The sequence below is a fragment of the Pan paniscus genome, chromosome 6, assembly GCF_029289425.2.
Source record: "Pan paniscus chromosome 6, NHGRI_mPanPan1-v2.0_pri, whole genome shotgun sequence".
Taxonomy (NCBI): Eukaryota; Metazoa; Chordata; class Mammalia; order Primates; family Hominidae; genus Pan; species Pan paniscus.
The window spans coordinates 170,412,335-170,436,047 of record NC_073255.2 but is presented as its reverse complement, the minus strand read 5'-3'; the positions used below and the strand labels follow the sequence as shown (position 1 = coordinate 170,436,047).

Sequence of the window (23,713 nt, the reverse complement as noted above, 5' to 3'; positions counted from 1 at the left end):
TACAATGTCCTTTTGATGCTGCCGAATCTATTTTTATTTCCAATACTATCTTGTCTGAGATCCAACACCATATGCATTGAAATAAGTTGTTCTTCAATGTTTCAAAACCTGATTTATTAGTTGTTCACATTCCATCTGCCTCGGAAAACCGCAATGTGCCTTTACTTTCACTGGCTGCCCAAAAGGTTGAGGCTCAATTTTCCTTCACTTTATCATTTGATCAGCTTGTCAGACACATGTGTTAAGTTCTCCTTTCAACTATACAAACCATTTAAAATTCATGCATTTTTTAAAAATCAGGGCCGTATGGCAGGAGCCTGATTAATGCATTTGTCATCTTCCATATTTACTAGTGTCTCAGAAAAACTGCTCTAGAAACATATCCTCACTATTGTAAACCACACAGAAGCCAGGCTGTGACAATGATGCTTGCCAAAACTCGGAAAATAAATTACTATTAGCAAATACGCATTGTAGGATCTACAGCTAGAAAAAGGATCTACAGCTAGGGACAATCCTAGGGTCTATAAATGAGTACAAGAAATAATAACAGATGGAATAATCTGAAAGTATGGGAATTTTTAGGGAGAAGAGAAAGAAAGCGATCTGTAAGAGACAAGGAAGACACCTATTACACCAATGCGCTGGAGATGAGCCACCATTTAAAACAGTAGCAAAGGGCCAGGCGCAGTGGCTCACACCTGTAATCCTAGCACTTTGGGAGGCTAAGGTGGGCAGATACCTGAGGTCGGGAGTTCGAGACCAGCCTGGCCAACATGGTAAAACCCAGCCCCTACTAAAAATACAAAAAATTAGCCAGGCGTGATGGTGCACAGCTATAATCCTAGCTACTCAGGAGGCTGAGGAAGGAGAATTGCTTGAACCTGGGAGGCAGAGATTTCAGTGAGCCGAGAATGCACCACTGCACTCCGGCCTGGGCAAGAGAGTGAGACTCCACCTCAAAAAAAAATAATAATAATAAACAGCAGCAAAGGAAGCAGTTTCTCAAGAGGGAGATTGTGTTTAATTCTAACTGCTCTAGGAAGTAGGTTAAAGGAGTATTCAGTGAAGATATTCAGGATATAAGGGATTTGCAATGATGAAACAGGAAAGTTCAAGTAATGCACACTGGAAGGAAACAGAGATGTATAGAGCAATATTGGGGATAAGGGGCCAGAAAATGGCAGATAACTAGTGAACCCTGGACTCTCTGTGGTAGCTGACAGGAATGAGGTAAAGGGCATGATGAGATGGAACAGACTGTAAAGGTGAGGACAGAAGACTCGTAGGGGATTAGGAGCATGGGAATGGTCAGGAATATGCACAGCTCTCAGGCCCTCGCCTTCACTCTTGCCAATGCTAGTGTGGAAACTACCTTCTTAAAATGGTCTTAGTCAATGAACAATTCCCTGTCCTTATCTTTCTTATTTTCTTATTGGATCTAGCAGCATCACTTCACACAATTAACCATTCCTTTCTAGAAACACCTTCTCACTTAGCTTCCAGGACCCTATACTGTCTTGATTCTCCTCCTGACACATTAGCTAGTCCTTCTGGGGTTTCCTGGCTAATTCCACCTCATTTTTCTGACCTTTTAGCATTTGAGTGCCCCCAGGCTCAACTCCCGAACCTCTCTCTGCTCTACCTATACTCCCTAGCAGATTTCATTTAACTTGGTGGCTTTAACTACCATCTATATGCTAATGACTCCTCAACTCATATCTCCAGCCCAGACCTCTCTCCTGAACTCCAGACTTCTGTTTTCAACTAGCTTCTCAACATCTTCACTAGAATTCCATTAAGCATGACTCTAACTTAGTATGTCCAAAAACAAACTCTGACCCACCTGCAATCCCCAGCTTGCTCCTTCAGTAGTCATCCTTACTTCAGGAAAAACAAAGTACTGACTCATGCTATACCATGGATGAGCCTTAAAAACATTATGCTAAGTGGCGGAAACCAGACATAAAGGCCACACATTGCATGGTTCCATTATACTTAGTGTCCAAAACAGGCAAATCCATAGAGACAGAAAATAGATTAGTGGTTGCCAGCGGCTGTGGGAAAGAGGGATGCAGAGTGACTATTAATGAATAGCGGTTTCCCATAGGGGTGATAAAAATGATAGAATTAGATAGTAGTGATAACTGTACAATTCTATAAAATATTATATTATAAATTTTATCTCAATAAAATATTCAAAAAAATTAAAAGATTGCAGGAACTTTGTTTTGTTTGCTCTTGTATCTCAAGCACCTAAAGCAGAGTCTGACAATAGTGTGTACTAAGAAAACATTTGTTGAAGAATTGATGAATTAGTCTCTAATGTTCATACACAGACACACCTACTATTTCGCTGCTCTCTTTCATTCCTACATGAATACCTAACAACCTATGAAAGACAAGAAGAGGTTAGGCCAGAAGTCCATTGTTTCATCTTGAATTCAGAGCTAGAGGCTGGGTGTGGTGGCTCACGCCTGTAATCCCAGCACTTTGGGAGGCCGAGGTGGGTGGATCACCTGAGGTCAGGAGTTCTTGACCAGCCTGGACAGCATGGTGAAATCTCATCTCCACGAAAAATAAAAAATATTAGCTGGGTGTGGTGGCACATGCTTGCAATCCCAGCTACTCAGGAGGCTGAGGCAGGAGAATCACTTAAATCCAGGAGGTGGGGGTTGCAGTGAGCCAAGATTGCACCACTGCACTCCAGCCTGGGCAACAGAGAGAGACTCTGTCTCAAAAAAAAAAGAAAGAAAGAAAGAAAGAAAGAAAGAAAGAGAGAAAAGAAAAGAAAAAGAAATCAGTGCTATAAGTTAAAGCAAAGATGAAACCAGAGCTGAAGGAGCAGTACCAAGTATGTCAAGTTCAGAACTCAAAGAAAAGATCATTTTAATTACAGTCATGTTCCATACATACAGTGATGTTTCAGACAATGATGGACAGCATATACCATGATGGTCCTGTAACACTCTAATGGAGCAGAAAAATTCCTGTCACCTAGTGATGGCATAGCTGTTCTAACATCTCACAATGCAATGCAATACTTACATATTGTAGTGAGGCTGGTAAAAACAAACCTACTGAACCACCAGTCACATAAAAGTATAGCACATAGAATTACAAACATTATACATTACTTACTAATGATAATAAATGACTATGATATGGTTTATGTATTTACTATACTACACTTTTATCATTATTTTGGTGTGTACTCCTTTCACTTATAAAAAAAGATAACTGTAATGCAGCCTCAGGCAGGTCCTTCAGGAGGTATTCCAGAAGAAGGCACTGTTATCATAAGAGCTGACAGCTCCATGCATGATATTGTCCCTGAAGATCTTCCAGTGGGACAAGATGTGGTGGTAGAAGACAGTGATACTGATGATCCTGACCCTGTGTAGGCCTGGGCTCATGTGTGTGTTTATATCATAGTTTGTAACAAAAAAGTTTAAAAAGAAAAAAAAAAAAACAATTCTGAAATTAGAAAAAAGCTTACAGAATAAGGATATAATGAAAATATTTTTGTACAGCTGTACACTGTGTTTGTGTTTTAAGCTGTGTTATTACAAGAGTAAAAAAGTTGAAAAATAAAAATTTAAAAAGGAAAAAAGTTACAGTAAGCTAAGTTTATTAATAAATTATTTTCTATAAATTAAGTGTAGCCTAAGTGCATGATATTCATAACATCTACAGTAGAATATAGTAATGCCCTAGGCCTTCACATTCACTCATCACTCACTCGAGAACTTCCAGTCTTGCCAGCTCTATTCAAAGGGTAAAGGCCCCATACAGATGGACCATTTTTACCTTTAAACTGTATTTTTACTGCAGCTTTTCTATGTTTACATATGTTTAGATACACAAATACCCATTTTGTTACAATTGCCTACATGTTGTGCATGTAGTACAGTAACATGTTGTACAGGTTTATAAAGCAGCAGGCATATCATAAACTATACCAGGAGCGACAGGCTATACCATATAACCTAGGTGTATGGTAGGCTATACCATCCATGTTTGTGGAAGTACACTCTATGATGTGCATAAAATGATGAAATCACCTAATGATGCATTTCTCAAAAGATACCCCCATCTTTGAGTGAGAAATGACTGTATTTAGGTATCTGCATGAAGATGCATTTGAGTTTAAAAATTATTTTTTGTAGAGCACAAAGAAGCAGCTCTAAATCAATCCAGACAGGCATTACAAAACTATTTTGAGTATGGCACCTAGAGAGAAAACAAAGAGTCTAAAATACAGTGCTCTACCTCAAGCACTTCATAACCTACAGAGGTAGAGAATCAACACCTAAGTTCTAGAATTTCCAAGGTAAAAGACCAGCAGATGAAAGAGTAAAATTATGTAAAATTTAAATTTGGTAGCAACTAAAAAAAAAAAAAAAAAAAAAAAACACCTAATATATTCTTGATTTCTAAAATCCTGCAATTTTTTCAATGTGGAAAAGAGCGTATCATTAACTGGGGTAGTAGTAGACATTAAATAATTGTTTTCAGACAATCATAATTCCACAATACATCTTAAAACCTAGGGAGCCACGCCTGCCACCCAACACACACAACACTTATTTTTTCCTACATATTATATAAGAATGGAGTTCATTTTCCATTTCCCATTGGCATGCAAAGAGATCATTCCTAACAGCACGGGCTTTCCCAAGTGAGCTGCTGCCTGAGCTGCTCATGCCAAGGCACAGAACACACCCGTCAAGAAGAAAGGCCCAGCTGAAGCTGAAATATATGATTGTCTAGACTTTGCCCTGCCATATCATGTTCCTCAATCTGTTCATCCATAATCTCTTTTAGAAGGGTTTCTCTACCTTCTCATCATGGCAGCTTTGTTTAGTCTGAAATTCAATCACAGATGAATTAGGCTTTAGGAAACATTCCCATTCTAGTTTTGTAGTCACATCAGAAACCCTAGACCCCGTGTTAATTTTGTTACAGGTTTTAGTTCTCGCATTTCAATGTGAAATCACTTCCCCCTGGAGAATGCCACTGATATTGACAAGAAAGCACAAGGGGCTGCCACACAACTCAATCGCCAATAACAACCTGGGAAACTCAACCCTCAGCAGACATTAGTAATCATGGGAAAAGAGCCAGAACTTTAATCACAATTCTTTCAAAAACAGCCAGGGATTTGGAAATGCTGTTATTCTAGGATATGACCCTACTACACTGCTTAATCAAAGCCATTGCCAGTACAAGAACTACCTGCAGATTTTAATAAAAACCAATTTCATAAAAGCCAGTGTGTCAGTATCATGCTGGACTCAATTTAGCAAAATTCCAAAACCCTTTTACATATATGCACCTTCTATAGATACAAATTTGTTTATGATATCACATACAACCTCTCTATTTGGAGTTGTATATTTTTACAAACATACACACACATACACTGCCATTTAGGCATGCAGTCACCCAATTGAGGTTATATAGTTAACAAAAGTACTGAAAAATACGAACCTGTAAAATTGGTGACCAGCTGGGTGGGCAGGTGCAGGATCTGGATTGGATTGCCTCCATGCCCCAGAGATGTTCTGGAGGCCTTCTTCAAAACAGAAATTTGAGATAGAGCATTTTCAGTGCCAAGCTGGCAACAGACACACATCCCCGATGTTCAGGAAGCCATGTGGCTTGACTTAACTCCACCAGTAGCTCTATTTTTAGGCAACATCCTGGTGAAATGGCAAAGGCCACAATCACACCTTAAGATACAGCAGGTGCAACCACTGCTACTGTGGCTGGTGAGAGCACAGGGGAGCTGTTCTCTGTCATGATGGAGGAAAGAGAAGGAAGGCAGAAACTGCTAGCCCATCCTGTCTGCTCCACTCCCGCTTCTAGGGGATTTCTCTTTTTCCAACTATGAGAGAAGTAGGGAAAGTAGCAGTGGGAAAGGAACACAAAGATGGGGAGGGAGAGGCTGGATTGAAATGTTTTATTTATTTATAAAGATCATGTCCACCAGGAAATGTGAATATAATGGTGGGACAGGTACATAACAATTCAGAGTGATTTATGGCCTATTAGAATTGAAGGGAATGAACTAATGCTTAATTTTTGAAAAATATGTATCTCCCTCCAAAAATATATATATAAATATATACACACACATACATACATACATACAGGCCTCCAAAGATTTTCACTATATATTTCCACTAATAAACAGAAAGCTATGTCTCCAAATAAAAATAACAGGACTATCAGTAAGTATGCCAAGCCAAAGGACACCAATAAAACAACAAAATCCAGCATTTCAATGAATTAAAAAAGCAATCAGATTTTTACCCTTGAAAAAAACCCGATCACAAAGAGGTCTATGAAAAGAATATGCCAAACAACCTATTCCTCAATTTTTTAAAAAGCAGCATATAAACAAAGCGGAGGCTGGGCAACGCAGTGTACATCTGTTGCATTTCTAAGAACTCTTACAGGACAACCCAGGATTATTCCCTGGATAGGTGATTCACTGCAAACTTGCTTTCAAATGTACATTGACAGTATTTAATTACATACTTTCTTAGCATAATCTATACGTAGTTGATACTGCTATAGAAGCTGAGAAAACAAGATAGACACTTCACACAAGTCAGTTCCTGTCTGACTAAAGGCTTGAAATGTTAAAAAATAAAAATAAAAATAAGCCAACAATGCTGTAAGCTAGAACTCTGCACCGGTTAGAGACATAGATACATATCTGTCCCACAAAAGGCCGCTGGGAATAAAGGGCAAAGATGGCAAGTTGTAAAGCTTATTTTCTTCTGAGTCAGACTTTATTTATTTATTTATTTTGCTTTTGTTTTCTGAATTATGAATTCTTGGAACACAAGAGAGACCCATATGTAAATGTAAATGCTGAATTATTTTCTGAATGATTTTCTAATTATTTGGCTTCCTGGAAAATTTGCAACATCGATTCTCTCCATTAGTGCAAGTAATAGAGGGTACACTGCACCTAGGTGATTGGGAAAGTAGAAAACTACACCACTCTTATTTCACTGAAGAAGAAAATAGGTCTATGTAAATAATAGCTTATAATAACATAGCTACTAAGTGTCCAAATTGCCTTTGCAATTATATTCTCCTCTGAGTCTCAAAGTATTATGAGGTAAAGCAAATATTACTGAAGCAACCAATGAGAAAACCAAGATACCAAAAGGTGAAGCATCTTGCCCAAGATCCTCACAGATGGTTGGTGGCTGAAAATAAATAAAAGTGCTAGGCAATGCAAGCAACATTCAAAGACCTCAAAAGTCACGGGAGAGTAGCTTAAGCCTGACTTATCCCAGCACTTCGGGAGGCCAAGGCCAACAGATTGCTTGAGGCCAGGAGTTCAAGAATCTCCTGGGCAACATGGTGAAACCCTGTCTCTACTAAAAATACAAAAAATTACACAGGCACAGTGGCACCCACCTGTAGTCCCAGCTACCTGGGAGGCTGAGATGGGAGGATTACCTGAGCCAAGGAGGTTTAGGATGCAGTGAGCCATGACTGTACCACTGTACTCCAGCCTGGGCGACAGGAGTGAGACCCTGTCTCCAAAAAAAAAAAAAAAAAAAAAAAATCAGAGATCTGTTCAATTTCTAATACTTGCTCCATAGTTAACATGCAGTGTGATATTTTGGAGTAATAATGTCAAGGTGGACATGAGTTTGTACTTTATAGAATAAGAATCACACCACTTTACCCACCAGAGATACCAAAAGAAATGAAATAGTAAATAAAAGGTATACTCTGGACACAATATACTCCACACAATTTCAAAAAATAAAAGGTTTGGTCTCTGCTCATTTATCATCTCAGAAATGACGAATGTCCAGAAAAGGTCCATCTAGCTATGGAAATTATTGTCTGAAAGGCTAATTTGGTAACTGTCATCAAAGAGGCAATGATACATCATATTCAGCAAAGTATGTCACATGAAGATTACACAGTATGGTCATCTTCTGTTAAACAGCCATTAGAGAAGTCCTATTTCTGGCAGAGGCAGGGTTAAGGGGAAAGCTGAGAAAAGGATGATAAAGTGAAAGAAGTAGAGAAATACAGGAATATAAAGAAAGAAGAAGACAGTAGCATTCAGCAAGGACATTATGACAAAAAGATAAGGCCCAGCTGTATTCATCTTGGAAATTTGTTTCTTCTGAAATCAGGAGATACTAAGAAGCCTTTTCATTTGTACACAGAGTCATGTCCTCTATTAAGAGATGAGGCTTTATAACAGTGCCAACCAATGGAACTATAACGTGGGTCACATATGTAATTCTTTATTTTCCAGTAGCCACATTAAAAAGGTAAAATGAAACAAGTGAAATTAGTTGCATTAATATTTTCATTTAACCTAATATAGCCAAAATATCATGCAAACAGGTAGTCACATTTTAAAATTGAGATATTTTATTCATAGTAAAGTCTTTGAAATCCAGTTTGCATTTTATTTTATTTTAATTAATTAATTAATTAATTAAGTTATTGGAGATGGAGTCTCACTCTGTCGCCCAGGCTGGAATGCAGTGGCGCGATCTTGGCTCACTGCAACCTGTGCCTAGTGGGTTCAAGCAATTATCCTGCCTCAGCCTCCAGAGTAGCTGGGACTACAGGTGCCTGCCACCACGCCCAGCTAATTTTTTGTATTTTTCAGTAGAGACAAGGTTTCACCATGTTGGCCAGGCTGGTCACAAACTCCTGACCCCAGGTAATCCACCCGCTTCAGCCTCCCAGAGTGCTGGGATTACAGGTATGACCCACCACACCCGGCCCAGTTTGCATTTTATACTTAGAGTACAACTCAATTCAGATGTTAAATGTTCATCGGAAATACCTGATCTATATTTAGATTTTATAAAATGTACAGTTGCAAAAGTAGACTCACATACCCTAGTTGTTCTAGACACAATTAAAAGTTTCCAAAAATTGAATCAAGTGTCAGTTTTTAATTTAAATTAAATTTAAAATTTGGTTCCTCAGTTGCATTAGCCACATTTTAAGAACTCAATAGCTTCAGGTGACTTGTGGCTGTTATGCCAGACAGGACAGCCACATACAGTAAGTTCTGCAGCCTCTAGAACATCAGACATCATTCTGCTGATATTGGCACAGCTTTCAAAAGGACAAATGGAGATAAACAAAGTCCAAATACTAAGTAATTGATCATCTGTTCACTAACATAATTAACTCAGGTGATTAGATGAGGGTGCAGCAGAAACTGTTAGCTGTGGCCAATAATTATTCTCCCCTGATTTTTTCTCAGAATTAAGACTACACTTCTGGCCCTCCCTTGTAGTTAGGTAAGGCTTTTGTCCTGTGAGACATAAGCAGAAGTGTTACTTGGTAGCTTCTTAGAATATTCCTGAAATGATAGCTGGTATAAGCCTTTTGTCTCTATTAGGGTGGTGCAAAAAGTAATTGAGGTTTTTGTCATCACTTTTTTTTTTTTTTTTTTTTTTTGAGACAGAGTGTTGCTCTTATTGCCCAGGCTGAAGAGTAATGGTGCCATCTCGGATCCTGGGAGGCGGAAGCCTCCCAGGTTCAAGCAATTCTCCTGCCTCAGCCTCCAGAGTAGCTGGGATTGATTACAGGTGCCCGCCGCCAACATGCCTAGCTATTTTTTTGTATTTTTAGTAGAGATGGGGTTTCATCATGTTGGCCAGACTGATCTCGAACTCCTGGCCTCAGATGATCTGCCCACCTCAGCCTCCCAAAGTGCTGGGATTACAGGTGTGATGACATCACTTTTAATGGCAAGAACCGCAATTAGTTTTGCACTAACCTAAATATTGTGTTCCTTTCTCCATTCAGTAGCTGCAACGGCCACCATTTTGGACCACTGTTTAGCCAAAGAATGAGCTAGAAGAAGCCTAACTTTCCAAGGATTCGGGGGTTTTTTTTGTTTGTTTTTTTGTTTTTGAAACACAGTTTCGCTCTTCTTGCCCAGGCTGGAGTGCAATGGTGCGATCTCAGCTCACCGCAATCTCCGCCTCCTGGGTTCAAGCGATTCTCCTGCCTCAGCCTGCCGAGCAGCTGGGATTAAAGGCATGTGCCACCATGCCTGGCTTATTTTGTATTTTTAGTAGAGACGGGGTTTCTCCATGTTGGTTCAGGCTGGTCTGGAACTCCCAATCTTAGGTGATCCACCCGCCTCGGCCTCCCAAAGTGCTGGGATTACAGGCGTGAGACACCACGCCCAGCCTCCAAGGATTCTATGCAAGAAGGCTGTCATATCAGCCCTGAACTACACCTGACTTGTAAGTAAGAAGGGGAAAGGTCCATCTTGTAGAGGCCATTGTTTAGGTCTTTGCTACTTGCAGCAGAATCTAATCCACACCAATAAAGGTGAGGAGGGGGGCTGCTCCAGTGACATGAATTATCTCTGCACTATTCACCAAACTTGATCTGGACAATCTGGCTGGCTGAGGGGATATTCCACATATACTGAAGACGACAAACTAAAAATTTGGCTGTCAACCTAGATTCATATCCTCCCTGATTGCTTCCTCTAAAAAGAACCCTGATTCTATTCTTCTGGATAGCTGGATGCTTCATGGGAGGCCAACCCGAAGTCCTTGGCCATAAATAGATACAAGCAAGGTCTACAATTCAGGCTAATGAGACGTAGGGTCTTCCCGTAAAGGCTCACTTGCTTTATAAAGGAGAGTGAGAAAGAGATGAGCCTTTGCTGGCTCTGAACGTCTTGAGTGGATTTTATAGGTATGAGAGCTGTGATGCTGGGCACTAGTGCCCATCCTGGAACCAAGATGAAGATGAAGTTTGTACTTGGAAAAGGGAAAAACCATGATATTGGCAGGGAAATGAAGCTGGAACCCACCACCTGTGATGTAACTAAAGCTCACCCTATTTGAGAGACATCTTGTTGCACTTATGGGGGAGCCACATTATTGGGGGGAAGAGTGAATTTCTCTACAAAAACATTTCATTCTTTTACCAAGCTCCAAACACAGCAAACAAACGATTATAAACAAACAAAAATACATAGCTGAGTTATGGAAACAGAGGATAAAGAACAGGAGTTTAAAGCAGGAAAATCTAATTTTAAGTAGTTCTATTAATTCATTTTGCAAATATGAACAATTCTATGCACATTTTCCCTAGTTGTAAAACAAAGCCTATTTTTGTCTTTTCTCCAAAATGAGGCAGCACATTATGAAACATAAAGAAACAGCCAGAAATCACACAAATTCTCAAAAATCCATGGAACATTTTCTTTTTCCAATGTGAAATAAAATAACCAAATAGAGTTTTCACTAAATAGCAAGAAAGAAATCTAGATTAGGTCAAGGATTGAGACACCAAAGAAATGCACCATTTAGGCTGTGAGATGAGAGAAAGAAATTACACAGATGAAAGGCATAAGAAGACAAGGGCGGAAGCGGAAGACATGTGAATAGCATCATACAAAGATAGCATGTTGGAGCAAAGCAAATGGGAGTGTGGGGAAAAGATGGGGCTGGTTGGGAGCTACACTTAGCCAGGACAAAGACAGGCAGACAGGGGTGCCAGAATCTGGGCTTTGGCTCTGTAGGAGAATCCAGAGAAGACAGAGGCATGGTGGGTAGGTACAGGCGGAGATACTAGAATCTGAGCCTTTCCATCAGCTTCTTAGAAAACCTCTAAGAGTAGAGATATTTGGTGAGAAGACAGTGCGAGGTATAGGAAGGAACTTCTTGTTGCTAGGAATGAAAATTTTAGAATGAGAAAGACTGAAGTTTAAAAAAATAATTCTGCCACTGAGTAATTATGTGACCTTGCACTGATTTCTAAACCTCTCTGATCACTATTTTCCATATCAGTAAAATGGGGATAAGGGGAGTTATAGCTCATAAGGTTATAACAAGGATTAAATGAGATCATGCACATAAAGTACTCAGCACAATACCTGACACATAGAAAGAACTAAAAAATGTTTTTCTGACATACAAACACACAAAACAAAATAAGCACATCAGAAATAATTCATCCCATAAAAGCAGATGCTAATCTAATGAAGTATGCAAAATAGACATTTGTGGGAAAAGTCTTAAGAATAGCATATGCAATAAAAGCAAATTATTTATAGAAATTAAAGACCTCATAGCAAGGGACAAAAGACAGGGGAAAGGTAGAGACAGACTTTCTAGGTTGTAGGACCAAGAACTTTGTTCACTACTTCTGGGAGTATCATCAGCTTTTGACACATACTATTGATCACCTCCCTTCTTCTCTTGGCCTCCAGGATACCACTTGCTCTGATTCTCCTGCATGTTCCTGCACAGTCTTCTGGGTTCCATCCTCCTTCTCTTCCTTTCCTCGATGGGGAAAAAAGTTCTCTCTGATCTCATCCACCTACTCTCCCCATTACCTACACCCCTCCACCCACACTGGTTTCCTTGCTAGTCCTCAACAACTTCCTCCACCCCTGCCTCTATATCTGCATGGTTCTTTGACTTCCTTCAGTTCCTGCTCAAACCTCACCTTATCAGGGAAGCATTCCCTGACCATTGGATCTGAAATAGCAACTGACACCTACTCCCATCATTACTCTGTCCCCTCAACGGCTTCATTTTTATCATTATACTTCCCATAATCAGATCTGCTTATTAATTTATTTTTTATTTTTTTATTCCGGCAGGCTCTTGAGCCAGAGTAGGCTTAAAAAGACTCAAACTTGGCCGGGAGCACTGGTACATGCCTGTAATCCCAGCACTTTGGGAGGCCAAGGCAGGTGGATCACGAGGTCAAGAGATTGAGACCATCCTTGCCAACATGGTGAAACCCCATCTCTACTAAAAATACAAAAATTAGCTGGGCGTGGTGGCATGCACCTGTAGTCCCAGCTACTTGGGAGGCTGAGGCAGGAGAATCGCTTGAACCAGGAGGTGGAGGTTGCAGTGAGCCAAGATCACGCCATCGCACTCCAGCCTGGTGAAAGAGCGAGACTCCGTCTCAAAAAAAAAAAAAAAAGACTCAAGCTTATTTATTTCTTGTCTCATCGACTCTCCATAACAAATGTAACCTCCATGAAAGCAGAGACCTTGTGTGTTTTATTCAGGGCCTATACCCCTTGCCCGAAACACTGTTTAGCACATGGTAGGATCTCAATAATATTTGCCAAAGGAAAAGAAGAGAGAAAGGTCTTCAAATGAAAATATTATTCATTCTTTTTTTACTCTCTCATTATCTGATTTTATTTTCTTCCAGTTACTTTTTAGCCACTATCTCTCTAATATACAAAGACTCACAAATCAACTCTCTTTTTGGTTAATGGGAAGCAACAGATACTTTGCATCCAAGTGGTTCACATTTAAGGGTTCTGACAATTCTTAGATTCTAAGATTACTGTCTCAGTTCATCTTAACACAGTTTTGCCTCAATAACACTCAGAATGGTCAATATGACTATCTCAGTTTGAGGATAGTCTCTTTAATTGCTTCAATTCTACTTGTTAGAAGAACATTACTTTAATCTACAGCTAGGCACAGGCATTTTTTTGATAAATTCATTCTTTAAAAATAATTAAACTTTCCACATTGTCACATAACTACATAAAATGTGTGTTCCAGTTCAAAATTCTTGTTTTAATATTTAATCACAATAAAACACAAAACTGGTCTACTTCTGTTTGCTTAATAATTTTGCATATTATTCTTAAGAATGTTATCTATTTTACTATATTTGCTCAAAATATGCTTGCTCATCTATTATAGAAATACTCTTCCAAAAATTTAGAAAAGCGAGGTGCAGGAGTTGTGACAAGTGGAGGAAAGGATTATCTTTGAAAGCCTTTTGATGTGTGGGAAATGGAACTGAAAAAGGAATCTAGAATCAGGAGAGAGTTCTATAATTCAAGAGCTTTCATCCATAAACATCCCCTATGATAATTCACCATACAGATCTGACAACTGAACTTCATCAGTTATTCTTCTCAATCCAGACTCCCCAAAACACATTGATTCCCATTTTATAATCACACACATTATAATTACACATTAGTGATTCAGGGAGCAAGATGGCCTGTGGCTTAAAGATTTCTAGCTGGATTCTGCTAGACTCTGAAGGTTATGCCTGCTGGGTAAGGATTACTGGAGTTAATTTCAGATAGTGAACAAGAGATACCAAGAACTAATGAAGAAACGTCAGACTCCACAACCAAAACAAGCAAGCAGCATCTCCAATCTTGCCTTAACAAACCTCTTCTTGCTGATATGTGATTCATTCTCCTGTTTCACTTGTAAAAACAAAATGAAATAGCATCACAGTGCTTACTATGGTACAGAATTGACAACTGTTCATACCACTTTTGCTCTCCAATCTTTCACAAAAAAATCAAGAATGACAAGAAATACTGACACCAAAACAAAAGACTTGCCTAATTTTGAAAGTATAAGCTTTAATATCTACCAATTTAGGCCAGGCACGGTGGCTCATGCCTGTAATCCCAGGATGTTGGGAGGCCAAGGTGGGCAGATAACTTGAGGTCAGGAGTTTGAGATCAGCCTGGCCAACATGGTGAAACCCAGTTTCTACTGAAAATACAAAAAATAGCTGGGCATGGGCCAAGCGCAGTGGCTCACGCCTGTAATCCCAGCACTTTGGGAGGCGAAAGCGGGTGGATCACGAGGTCAGGAGATCGAGACCATCCTGGCTAACATGGTGAAACCCCGTCTCTAATAAAAATACAAAAATTAGCTGGGCATGGTGGTGCATGCCTGTAATCCCAGCTACTTGGGAGGCTAAGGCAGGAGAATCGCTTGAACCCAGGAGTCGGAGGTTGCAGTGAGCTGAGATCATGCCACTACACTCCAGCCTAGCGACAGAGTGAGACTCCACGTCAAAAAAAAAAAAAAAAATAGCCGGGTATGGTGGCACACGCCTGTAATTCCTGCTACTCAAGAGGCTGAGGCACTTGAATCACTTGAACTCAGGAGGCAGAGGTGGCAGTGAGCCGAGATTGCACCACTGCAGTCCAGCCTGGGTGACAGAGTGAAATTTGTCTCAAAAATAAAATTTAAAAAAATTAATAACTACCAATTTAGTTGCTGGGTAGATCTTTCTAGGACTCTCCAGATATTCCCAGGTATAAACATTTCTCTATGCACTAAAGTAGCCAAATGGAAATGTTTTCCATATTGTGGGAGGCCAAGGCAGGAGGATTGCTTGAGCCCAGGAATTCAAGACCAGCCTAGGCAACATGGCAAGACCGCATCTATACAGAAATTTTTTTAAAAAATTCATTGGATGTGGCGGCACACACCTGTAGTCCCAACTTCCCATGGGGCCGAACCAGGAAGATCACTTGAGCACAAGAGTTTGAAGCTACAGTAAGCTCTGATCATGTCACTGCACTCCAGTCTGGGCAAGAGAGCAAAGACTCTGTCTCAAAAAAACAAGAAAAAAGAAAAGAAATGCCTGCAAAGAACTCAAGTGCAGATTTTGTCACATGTTGGCATACTTTTCTTTAGCCAAAGAATAATCCCAGGAGGTGAATTTTAGAGTACTGAGTGGAAAAAAATTCAAAAACTGTTTAGCTCAGCAGATTCAAAGGGCACTCTCAGGGTCACAGCACACATCACTGCTCCATGTGTATCTACCTGTATCCACCTTGTTGCCACAGCACAGAGAAAATGAAAGTGTTTTTAATTGATTCCCCAACCTACATGCATTCGTTCCACAAACCCAAGTGTCACCTTTTACAGAGCGGTCCATTCTGACCAGCAGTGCACAGACCTGAGGAAACTCACTTCTGCAGAAAAACTGTTAGTCTCAACAAATTCATATCGGCCACTTAGATCCAAAGACGTATTCTTTACAAAAAATATACAGAGTGCAAAATGAAAGAAAAGAGACAGTGTTGCTAGAAAATACACACACACACACACACACACACACACACACACACACACACAACCAGATCTTTAAAAAGTTCACAGAAAATGCATATGAAAAAACTATGCATGGGTTTCAAATATTTTTTGTATCAAAATAAGCTTGCTATAGCATGCCTGAACAGGATCTAGTTTGAGGCACTAAAAAGGATAAAACATCAGTTTGAAAAGAGCCTCTAACAGGGCAACATGAATTCTGTTAAAATTGAGGCAAGAACGAACATCAAAATTATGGTGAAAGCTGGGGTGCCAAGGCTCACCCTGTAATCAGCAGCACTTTGGGAGGCTGAAGTGGGAAGACAGTTTGAGTCCAGGAGTTTGAGGCCAGCATGGGGAAAATAGTGAGATTCCATCTCCAAAAAAAATTTTTAAAATTAGCCAGGTGTGGTGGTACATGCCTATACTCTCAGCAACTCGGGAGATGCTGCAATTGAAATAGGATAGTTCCCTTGGCCCTTTTGTGGGACTCCCGAAGAGGGTGGCTTCTTTACTCAGCCCACAGCCCTCAACCCCTCACAGGAAGGGGAGCACGCAGGTCAGCAGGGGCTGGGGCAAGTGCCTTTGGGCACCAGCAGGGCTGAGCTCTGTATCAGCCATGTAGCAGTGTCTAAGGAGGTGCCCTGCCCATGATCCGCGATGCCCCAGAGGGAATGTTATACTGTGCCCTCTTAGCTTTGCTGTCCATCGATGGTTAAGTGTTTAACAGCTCAGTGTGACAGCCCTCTGTATCCCAAGGTCTCGTTTGGCATCCAGGAAGAATCAAGTCACAGGAATGAATTGAAAATGGTAGATGCAAGGGATTTTATTACTGACGAAACTGGCTCTCAGAGGGATGGAGAGCTGGAAAGAGGATGCAGTGGAAAGGTGGTCTTCCCCAGAGGTTCAGGCATCCCCAGCCAAACTCTTCCCCGAAGTCCCGCCATCAAGCCGTCCCTCTGAAGTCAAGCTGCTTCTCCCCGACATATGGTTGCTTCTTCTCTTCTCTCCTTCTCTGCCACTCTGCCCCACTCCTCTGCCAGTGGAGCCTGGGGTTTTTATGGGTACAGGATGGGGCAGAGCAGGCTAGGGTGATTTTAGAAAGGGCAGCATTTGGATGAGAAAACAGGAATGTGTGTTCTCACTTTGGGCTGCAGGTTCAGGCTTGAGGGTGGAGCCCTTGCCAGGGACCCTGCCGTTTTCTACCCAGTATTTCCCTGCCTCCTGTCCATATCAAAAGGAGCTATGATTGTTACACTGCACTCCATCCTAGGTGTCAAGGTGAGACCCTACCTCTAAAATAAAAATACTAATTAATTTAAAAAATAGAAAAAAATATAGTGAAGCTTGGGTGGAAGAGTGGTGAAATTGATAGATACAGGAGGCAGAGAAAGGAACCTGCACAAGGTCTTGCCTGAGCATGCCCACAACAGACCAGGGGCCTGCATGTGCACTGGGAAAATGGGGTGGAGACATCGGAAATTCGAGACTTAGACAAGGAGAGGAGCCAGGGGTCTTCAGCTTGTGTGTGGTGGCCTGGTATTCAATCTGTGAGGTGGGAGCCTATTAGCAGGAACCCCCTCTTTTCTGCTGACAGATTGCTTTTAATAAATTCCGCTCTCCTCACCTTTAAATGTGTTCGCATGCCTAATTTTTTCTGGTCGTGAGACAATAACTTGGATTTTAGCTGAACTAAGGAATAAAAAATCCTGCATCAAAATTATTGATTCTTTATGTAAAGATGATGGAGATAATGTCCCAAAGAAATCAGCAGTTTATAAATAGATGACTTGTTTTCAGAAGGGAAAAGACAATCTTGAGGATGATGCCTACAGCAGCAGACCATCCCCATCCATTTGTGAGGAAAAACTCAATCTTGTTCATGCCCTAATTAAAGAGGGCCGACAATGAACAGCACACACAATAGCCAACATCGTAGACATCCCATCTGGTTCAGCTTACCTACACTCCTGACTGGAAAATTAAAGTTGAGCAAACTTTCTACTCTGCATGGCAAAACTGTTGTGCTCAGATCTGCTGCAGACAAGAGCAGAGCTTTCAATGGAAATTTTAAACAAGAATAATCAAGATCCTGAAGCACTTCTCTGAAGAACTGTAGCAGGAGACAGGACATGGCCTTACCAGTGTGATCCTGAAGACAAAGCACAAAGCAATGCCTCCCAAGAGGTGGAAGGGGTTCAGTAAAAGCAAAAATGGACAGGTGAAGAGCACAGGTCATAGCAACAGTTTTTTGAGATGCTCAGGGCATTCTCCTCATCAGCTTTCTAGAGGGCCAAAGAATGATACCATCTGCTTATTATGACAGAGTTTTGAGAAAGTTAGCCAAACTTTTAGCAGAAAAATGTCCAGGTAATCTTGAAAAATCTTTAAAGGCCACCCATTTTTCTTCAGTTAGTAATGTAAAAAAGATGGCACTGACACGGTTAGGTTCCCAGTACCCTCAGTTCTTTAGGGAAGGACTAAATGGCTGATACCATCACTTATAAAAGTGTCCTGACCTTGATGGAGCTTATGTTGAGAAATAAAGTTTATATTTTTATTTTGTATCTTTTAATTCCTTTTATCCATGACCTTTTGAAGTCCCCTTTGTGTGTGTATACACATACACACACACACATGTGCACACACACATATACATACACACACACACACATATACACACATATATATACACATACATATATACACACACACACACACTTTTTTGAGACTGAGTTTCACTCTTGTCGCCCAGTCTGGCATGCAATGGTGGGATCTTGGCTCACTACAACCTCCAGCTCCTGGGTTCAAGCGATTCTCGTGCTTCAGCCTCCTGAGTAGGAGTCACCATGCCCAGCTAATTTTTGTATTTTTAGTAGAGACAGGGTTTCACCATGTTGGCCAGGCTGGTCTTGAACTCCTGACCTCAGGTAATCTGCCCGCCACCACCTCCCAAAGTGCTGCGATTACAGGCATGAGCCACCGCACCCGGCCATATATTTAATTATTAGTTAAAACAGAATTACACCCAAAAAGCTGAAAAGAAGGCCAAAAAGTGGTAAGTCTTCATTTCCCTTTTATTTGGACATCACATTTTTATAGAGCAAATAGAGAATAGTGGCAAAAAAAATCTGCTAATATTTTTCTTAATGGTAAGCAAATTATTAACCACTAAACAGAAAACCACGAATAAGCAAACCATAAATACTGAAACAAAAAGCATTTGGTTTGTATTTAGGGTATCATTTAATATTTTTAAAGGGTGAAATGGGAAACCCTGGGGAGAAAGAAGGGAGGAAAGAAAATCATTCATTTTGTGTCCATGGTATTTAATTTCTTTTTTGGAATGAACTGAGAATCTGGGTCTCATGAATCTAAATGCTGCCACATGGCCCAGTTCCTAATGATTGGTCTATTACACTATAGTTGAATTTATTTGAACAATTAAATGGCTTATCCAAAACAGAAGGCATTCCTGCCTTCCAGTAGATAAAATACACAGTTTCCCTTAGGGAATGAATATAGGGCAAGAATACAAAGTATGTCTAACAATAGTAAAAATGTCAGGAAACAGAAAATGTCAAATCCTCAAGGGAAAAACAAACTCAAACTTTGCTTAGAGCTCAGGCACCATGTTTTTGTGATGAAATTACAGTCTACAGTCTCCCCTAAGGGGAAAAAAAAACCTGCTAGAACTAATCAAAGTGTAGTGTTTGGTGAATTTTTTTTCTTTTTGCAAAGTTCAAAACAAAAGCAATAGCAACAACATAGCTTTCATGTCATCATTGGCAGGAAATTTAACTCTTCTCTGGATAACTTCTTTGGAAAAAAACTGAACCAGAAATGAGATTTTCACATCCTGAGTTCTTCTTTCTAATTCCAATTTCCTGCCTGGTATGCTAGAAGCTAAAACAAATCTGGAGGACAAATTTAACTGTTAATTACATATTCAAGCCATCTGATTTTGCTGATAGGTTCAAACGATGATGTTAAAACTTGGGCATTTTCCTTGATTTTTGCTCAATCTGACATGCAAACACCTTTTATAAAAGACAAATGATGTGAATAAAATTGGCTGCTAACTCCCCACCTGTCCAAGGCCCGTCTAGTTTAGTTTGACTCTGAGCACTGGAGCTTCAGTTAGTTCTGAGATCAAGCAATTTCTCCCCATAGTTCCAGTTTTCATTATGAAACTCAAAGACACTAACATCCTCATTCAAAATCTCCAAAGGGCAATTAATAATGCCTGGTAGAGGCAGGTAGTCTTTATTCTTCTCGTTTTCATTTTGCAAGTGTCTGGACTAATAAAAATTGGACAAAACAAGTATTAAATATTTAACTTTCATAGAATTCCACCAGTCTCTTCCTAGATGTGAAGGTCTTGCCTCTTCCATTATTTCCTGTTCTATTTTGATACCTTACCAATTCCTTGTCACTACACTTCTACTGCAATAAAAATGGGATCAGGGCCAGGCATGGTGGCTCACTGCTGTAATCCTAGCACTTTTGGAGGCCGAGGCAGGTGGACCACTCGAGGTCAGGAGTTTGAGACCAGCCTGGCCAATATGATGAAATCCTGTCTCTACTAAAAATACAAAAAAAATTAGCCAGGCATGGTGGCGTGCACTTGTAATCCCAGCTATTCAGGAGGCTGAGGCAGGAGAATCACTTGAACCCGGGAGGCAGAGGTTGCAGTGAGCCGAGATCGCACCATTACACTCCAGCCTGGGTGACGGAGTGAGACTCTGCCTCAAAAAACAAACAAAAAAAATGGGATAAGGAATACAAAGAGCCCATAACAGAGGTGAGGGCACAGCTGACAGAATGAGTATATCTAGATAAACAACAGCATGTCAAAGACTGTGTACTATGAGTATGTCATGTGTTTCCCAATTTCTGAAGAGAAAACTTCTGAGAGGCCTTTCCCATTCAATCTGTCTATTCAACCCAGCAATCCCATTGTTGGGTATATACCCAAAAGAATATAAATCATTCCACCATAAAGATACATGCACATGTATGGTCATCACAGCACTATTCACAAAAGCAAAGACATTCCTGGAATCAACCTAAATGTCCATCAATGGTAGACTGGATAAAGAAGATGTGGTACATATACACGACCATGGAATACTATGCAGCCATTAAAAATAAAAAAAGTAAGATCACATCCTTTGTAGCAACATGGATGGAGCTGGAGGTCATTATCCTAGTAATGGAGGACATTATCCTAAGTAAACTAACACAGGAACAGAAAACCGAATACTGCATGACCTCACTTGTAAATGGGAGCTAAACACTAAGCACACATGGAGACAAGGAAGGGAACAACAGACACCAGGGCCTACTTGAGGGTGGAGGAAAGGAGGAAGGTGAAGATCATAAAACTACCTATCAGGTACTATATTTATTACCTAGGTGGAGAAATAATCTGCACATGAAACACCCATGACACACAATTTACCTATCTAACAAACCTGTATATGTACCCCTGAATCTAAAATTTAAAAAAATAAAATTTCAGCCAACCCTCTTAATACTTCATGCCTGCCTTTCCTCCTTTTTCTCCTTAGCACTTACCATTATTAAAACTGTATATATTTCTAGACCAGCTGTGGTGGTTCACACGTGTAATCCCAGCACTCTGGGAGGCCGAGGCAGGCAGATCACTTGAGGTCAGGAGTTCGAGACCAGCCTGGACAACATGGTGAAACACTGTCTCTAATAAAAATACAAAAAATTAGCTGGGTGTGGTGGTGCATGCCTGTAGTCCCAGCTAAAAGGGAGGCAGAGGCAGAAGAATCACTTGAACCTGGGAGGCAGAGGTTACAGTGAGCTGAGATCGTACCACTGCACTCCAGCCTGGGTGACAGAACAAAAATCTGTCTCAGAAAAAGAAAAGTATGTATTTCTTATCATTTATCTCCTCTTCTAGAACATAAGCTCCATACTGACAGCTACTTTTTTTTTTTTCTAAGACAGGGTCTCACTCTGTCACCTAGGCTGGTGTACAGTGGTGTGGTCACAGCTCACTGCAGTGTCAATCTTCCAGGCTCAAGTGATCCTTCCACCCAGCCTTCTGAGTAACTGGGACCACAGGTGTGTGCCACCACCCCTGGCCAATGACAGTGATTCTTGTTCATTTTGTTCACTGCTGTATCACCACTGCCCAGAGTAATGCCAAAGTAAATACTTCTTAAATGAATAAATAAATGAATGACAGTGCACAAAAGGGACCGAGATCAGAAAAAGTAACCATGTGCTATACACTTCATTTTATTAATTTAACCTACACATGGTCTAGTTTACACATAAGAAACCTAAAGTTTAGGAAAGTCCGTCATTTGAAGTTACACAGATAACACAAGGATTTGCAGAAAACTTTATAAAATACCACACTGCTTCCTCTTCGAAGAGGAAATGAGACTTGAATTATTGCATTTGACCTTTGCATGTGTGAGGAGTAAAGAAAGTAATGGAAACAGCATTTTAAAAGGCAGACATAAAAATTCAGGAAAATTGAATACCACAGAATGACAGAAGCCTAAGATTTATGCTGAGATTTACATTCGAAAAAATAAATTAGATAGGGAGAGACTCCAAAGAGCCTTGAATGCCAGGATCTGTATTTTTATAAACGAATACTTTCAAACTTTTTTTTTCACAGAACTCTTCTTTGTCAGTGGAAATCTTATATGGAACTCTGATATATTACAGAGATAAAAGTCTGGACCAGGCACGGTGGCTCACGCCTGTAATCCCAGCACGGGAGGCCAAGACGGGCAGATCGCCTGAGGTCAGGAGTTCGAGACCAGCCTGGCCAACATGGCAAAACCCCATCTCTACTAGAAATACAAAAATTAGCCGGGTGTGATAGAGCGTATCTGTAATCCCAGCCACTCTGGAGGCTGAGGCAGGAGTCACTTGAACCTGGGAGGCAGAGGCTTCGGTAAGCTAAGATCACACCACTGCACTCCAGCCTGGGCAACAGAGCGAGACTCTGTCTCAAAAAAAAGAACAAAAAACTGAAATACGTAAAAAACAAAGGCCTGAAAAATAGTGACACAAGTGGGAAAAAATAAGAAAGGGCAGATCTAAAAGGTACTGCACAGGAAAAAAGCAAAATAATTTGATGAGAGATGACGCAAAGTTAATTGTCAGAGAAGACTCCCAACTCTGGCTTCCAACTACATTGAGAATGATGCAATCTTGAGTGAATAAGACAATTTAGTAAGAAAAGGGTTTTGGGCAGATAATGATGACTATCTCCTCCACCTTCAAAATCCCTCACCTGCAGGGGTCCCCAAGATTCTGTTCTCAAGTCTTTGCTATTCTTACTGTATCTCTGATCAAATACACAATCATGATATCAACTCAATGAAAACCTGAATGCTAATGATACTCAAAGCCATGTGTGGCCCAGACCTCTCTCCCAAACTCCAGATTTCACCTAAACAGCCCATATATCCCAAATTCAACAAGTTCAAATCCAAATCTGAGCTCTTGTTCCCTACATCCTGCCCTTCTTCCACCAAAGTTAAACCTCCAGCATGCAATTTTCTGAGCCATAGTCATCTCGCACTCCTCCTTGTCCTTTATAACCCTTCTTCTTCCCCGACCCACACAGTCACTATCCTCCAGACACAGCCACAGTTCGTTATCTCTAACTAAAGCAACCACAATCACCTCATAGACACCCTGTCTCCTTGCCTTGGCTTACCAAATTTACCTTCAGACCTCCTAACATTTCATCATACCAATCCTCTGCTTAAAATCCATCATCAGCTTTATCATTTCTTCCTCCACTTAAAATCTTTCAGTCTATCTCTGCC

General features: G+C 40.5%; 1 protein-coding gene across 2 annotated transcripts in view; it reads right to left on the bottom strand.

Annotated features, from left to right (window-relative positions):
- EXOC4 (exocyst complex component 4) overlaps positions 1-23,713 on the bottom strand; it is an 804,494-nt gene that overhangs the window by 452,045 nt on the left and 328,736 nt on the right. The window contains exon 10 of one of the 2 annotated variants that reach the window (XM_063606101.1): positions 7,362-7,562. The exons of the other annotated variant lie outside the window; for it this stretch is intronic. Coding sequence (XP_063462171.1) covers positions 7,501-7,562 — 62 coding nt within the window. The 3' untranslated portion in view covers positions 7,362-7,500. Of the gene's footprint in view, positions 1-7,361; positions 7,563-23,713 lie in introns of those variants that run through there. 2 annotated transcript variants of the gene reach the window in all.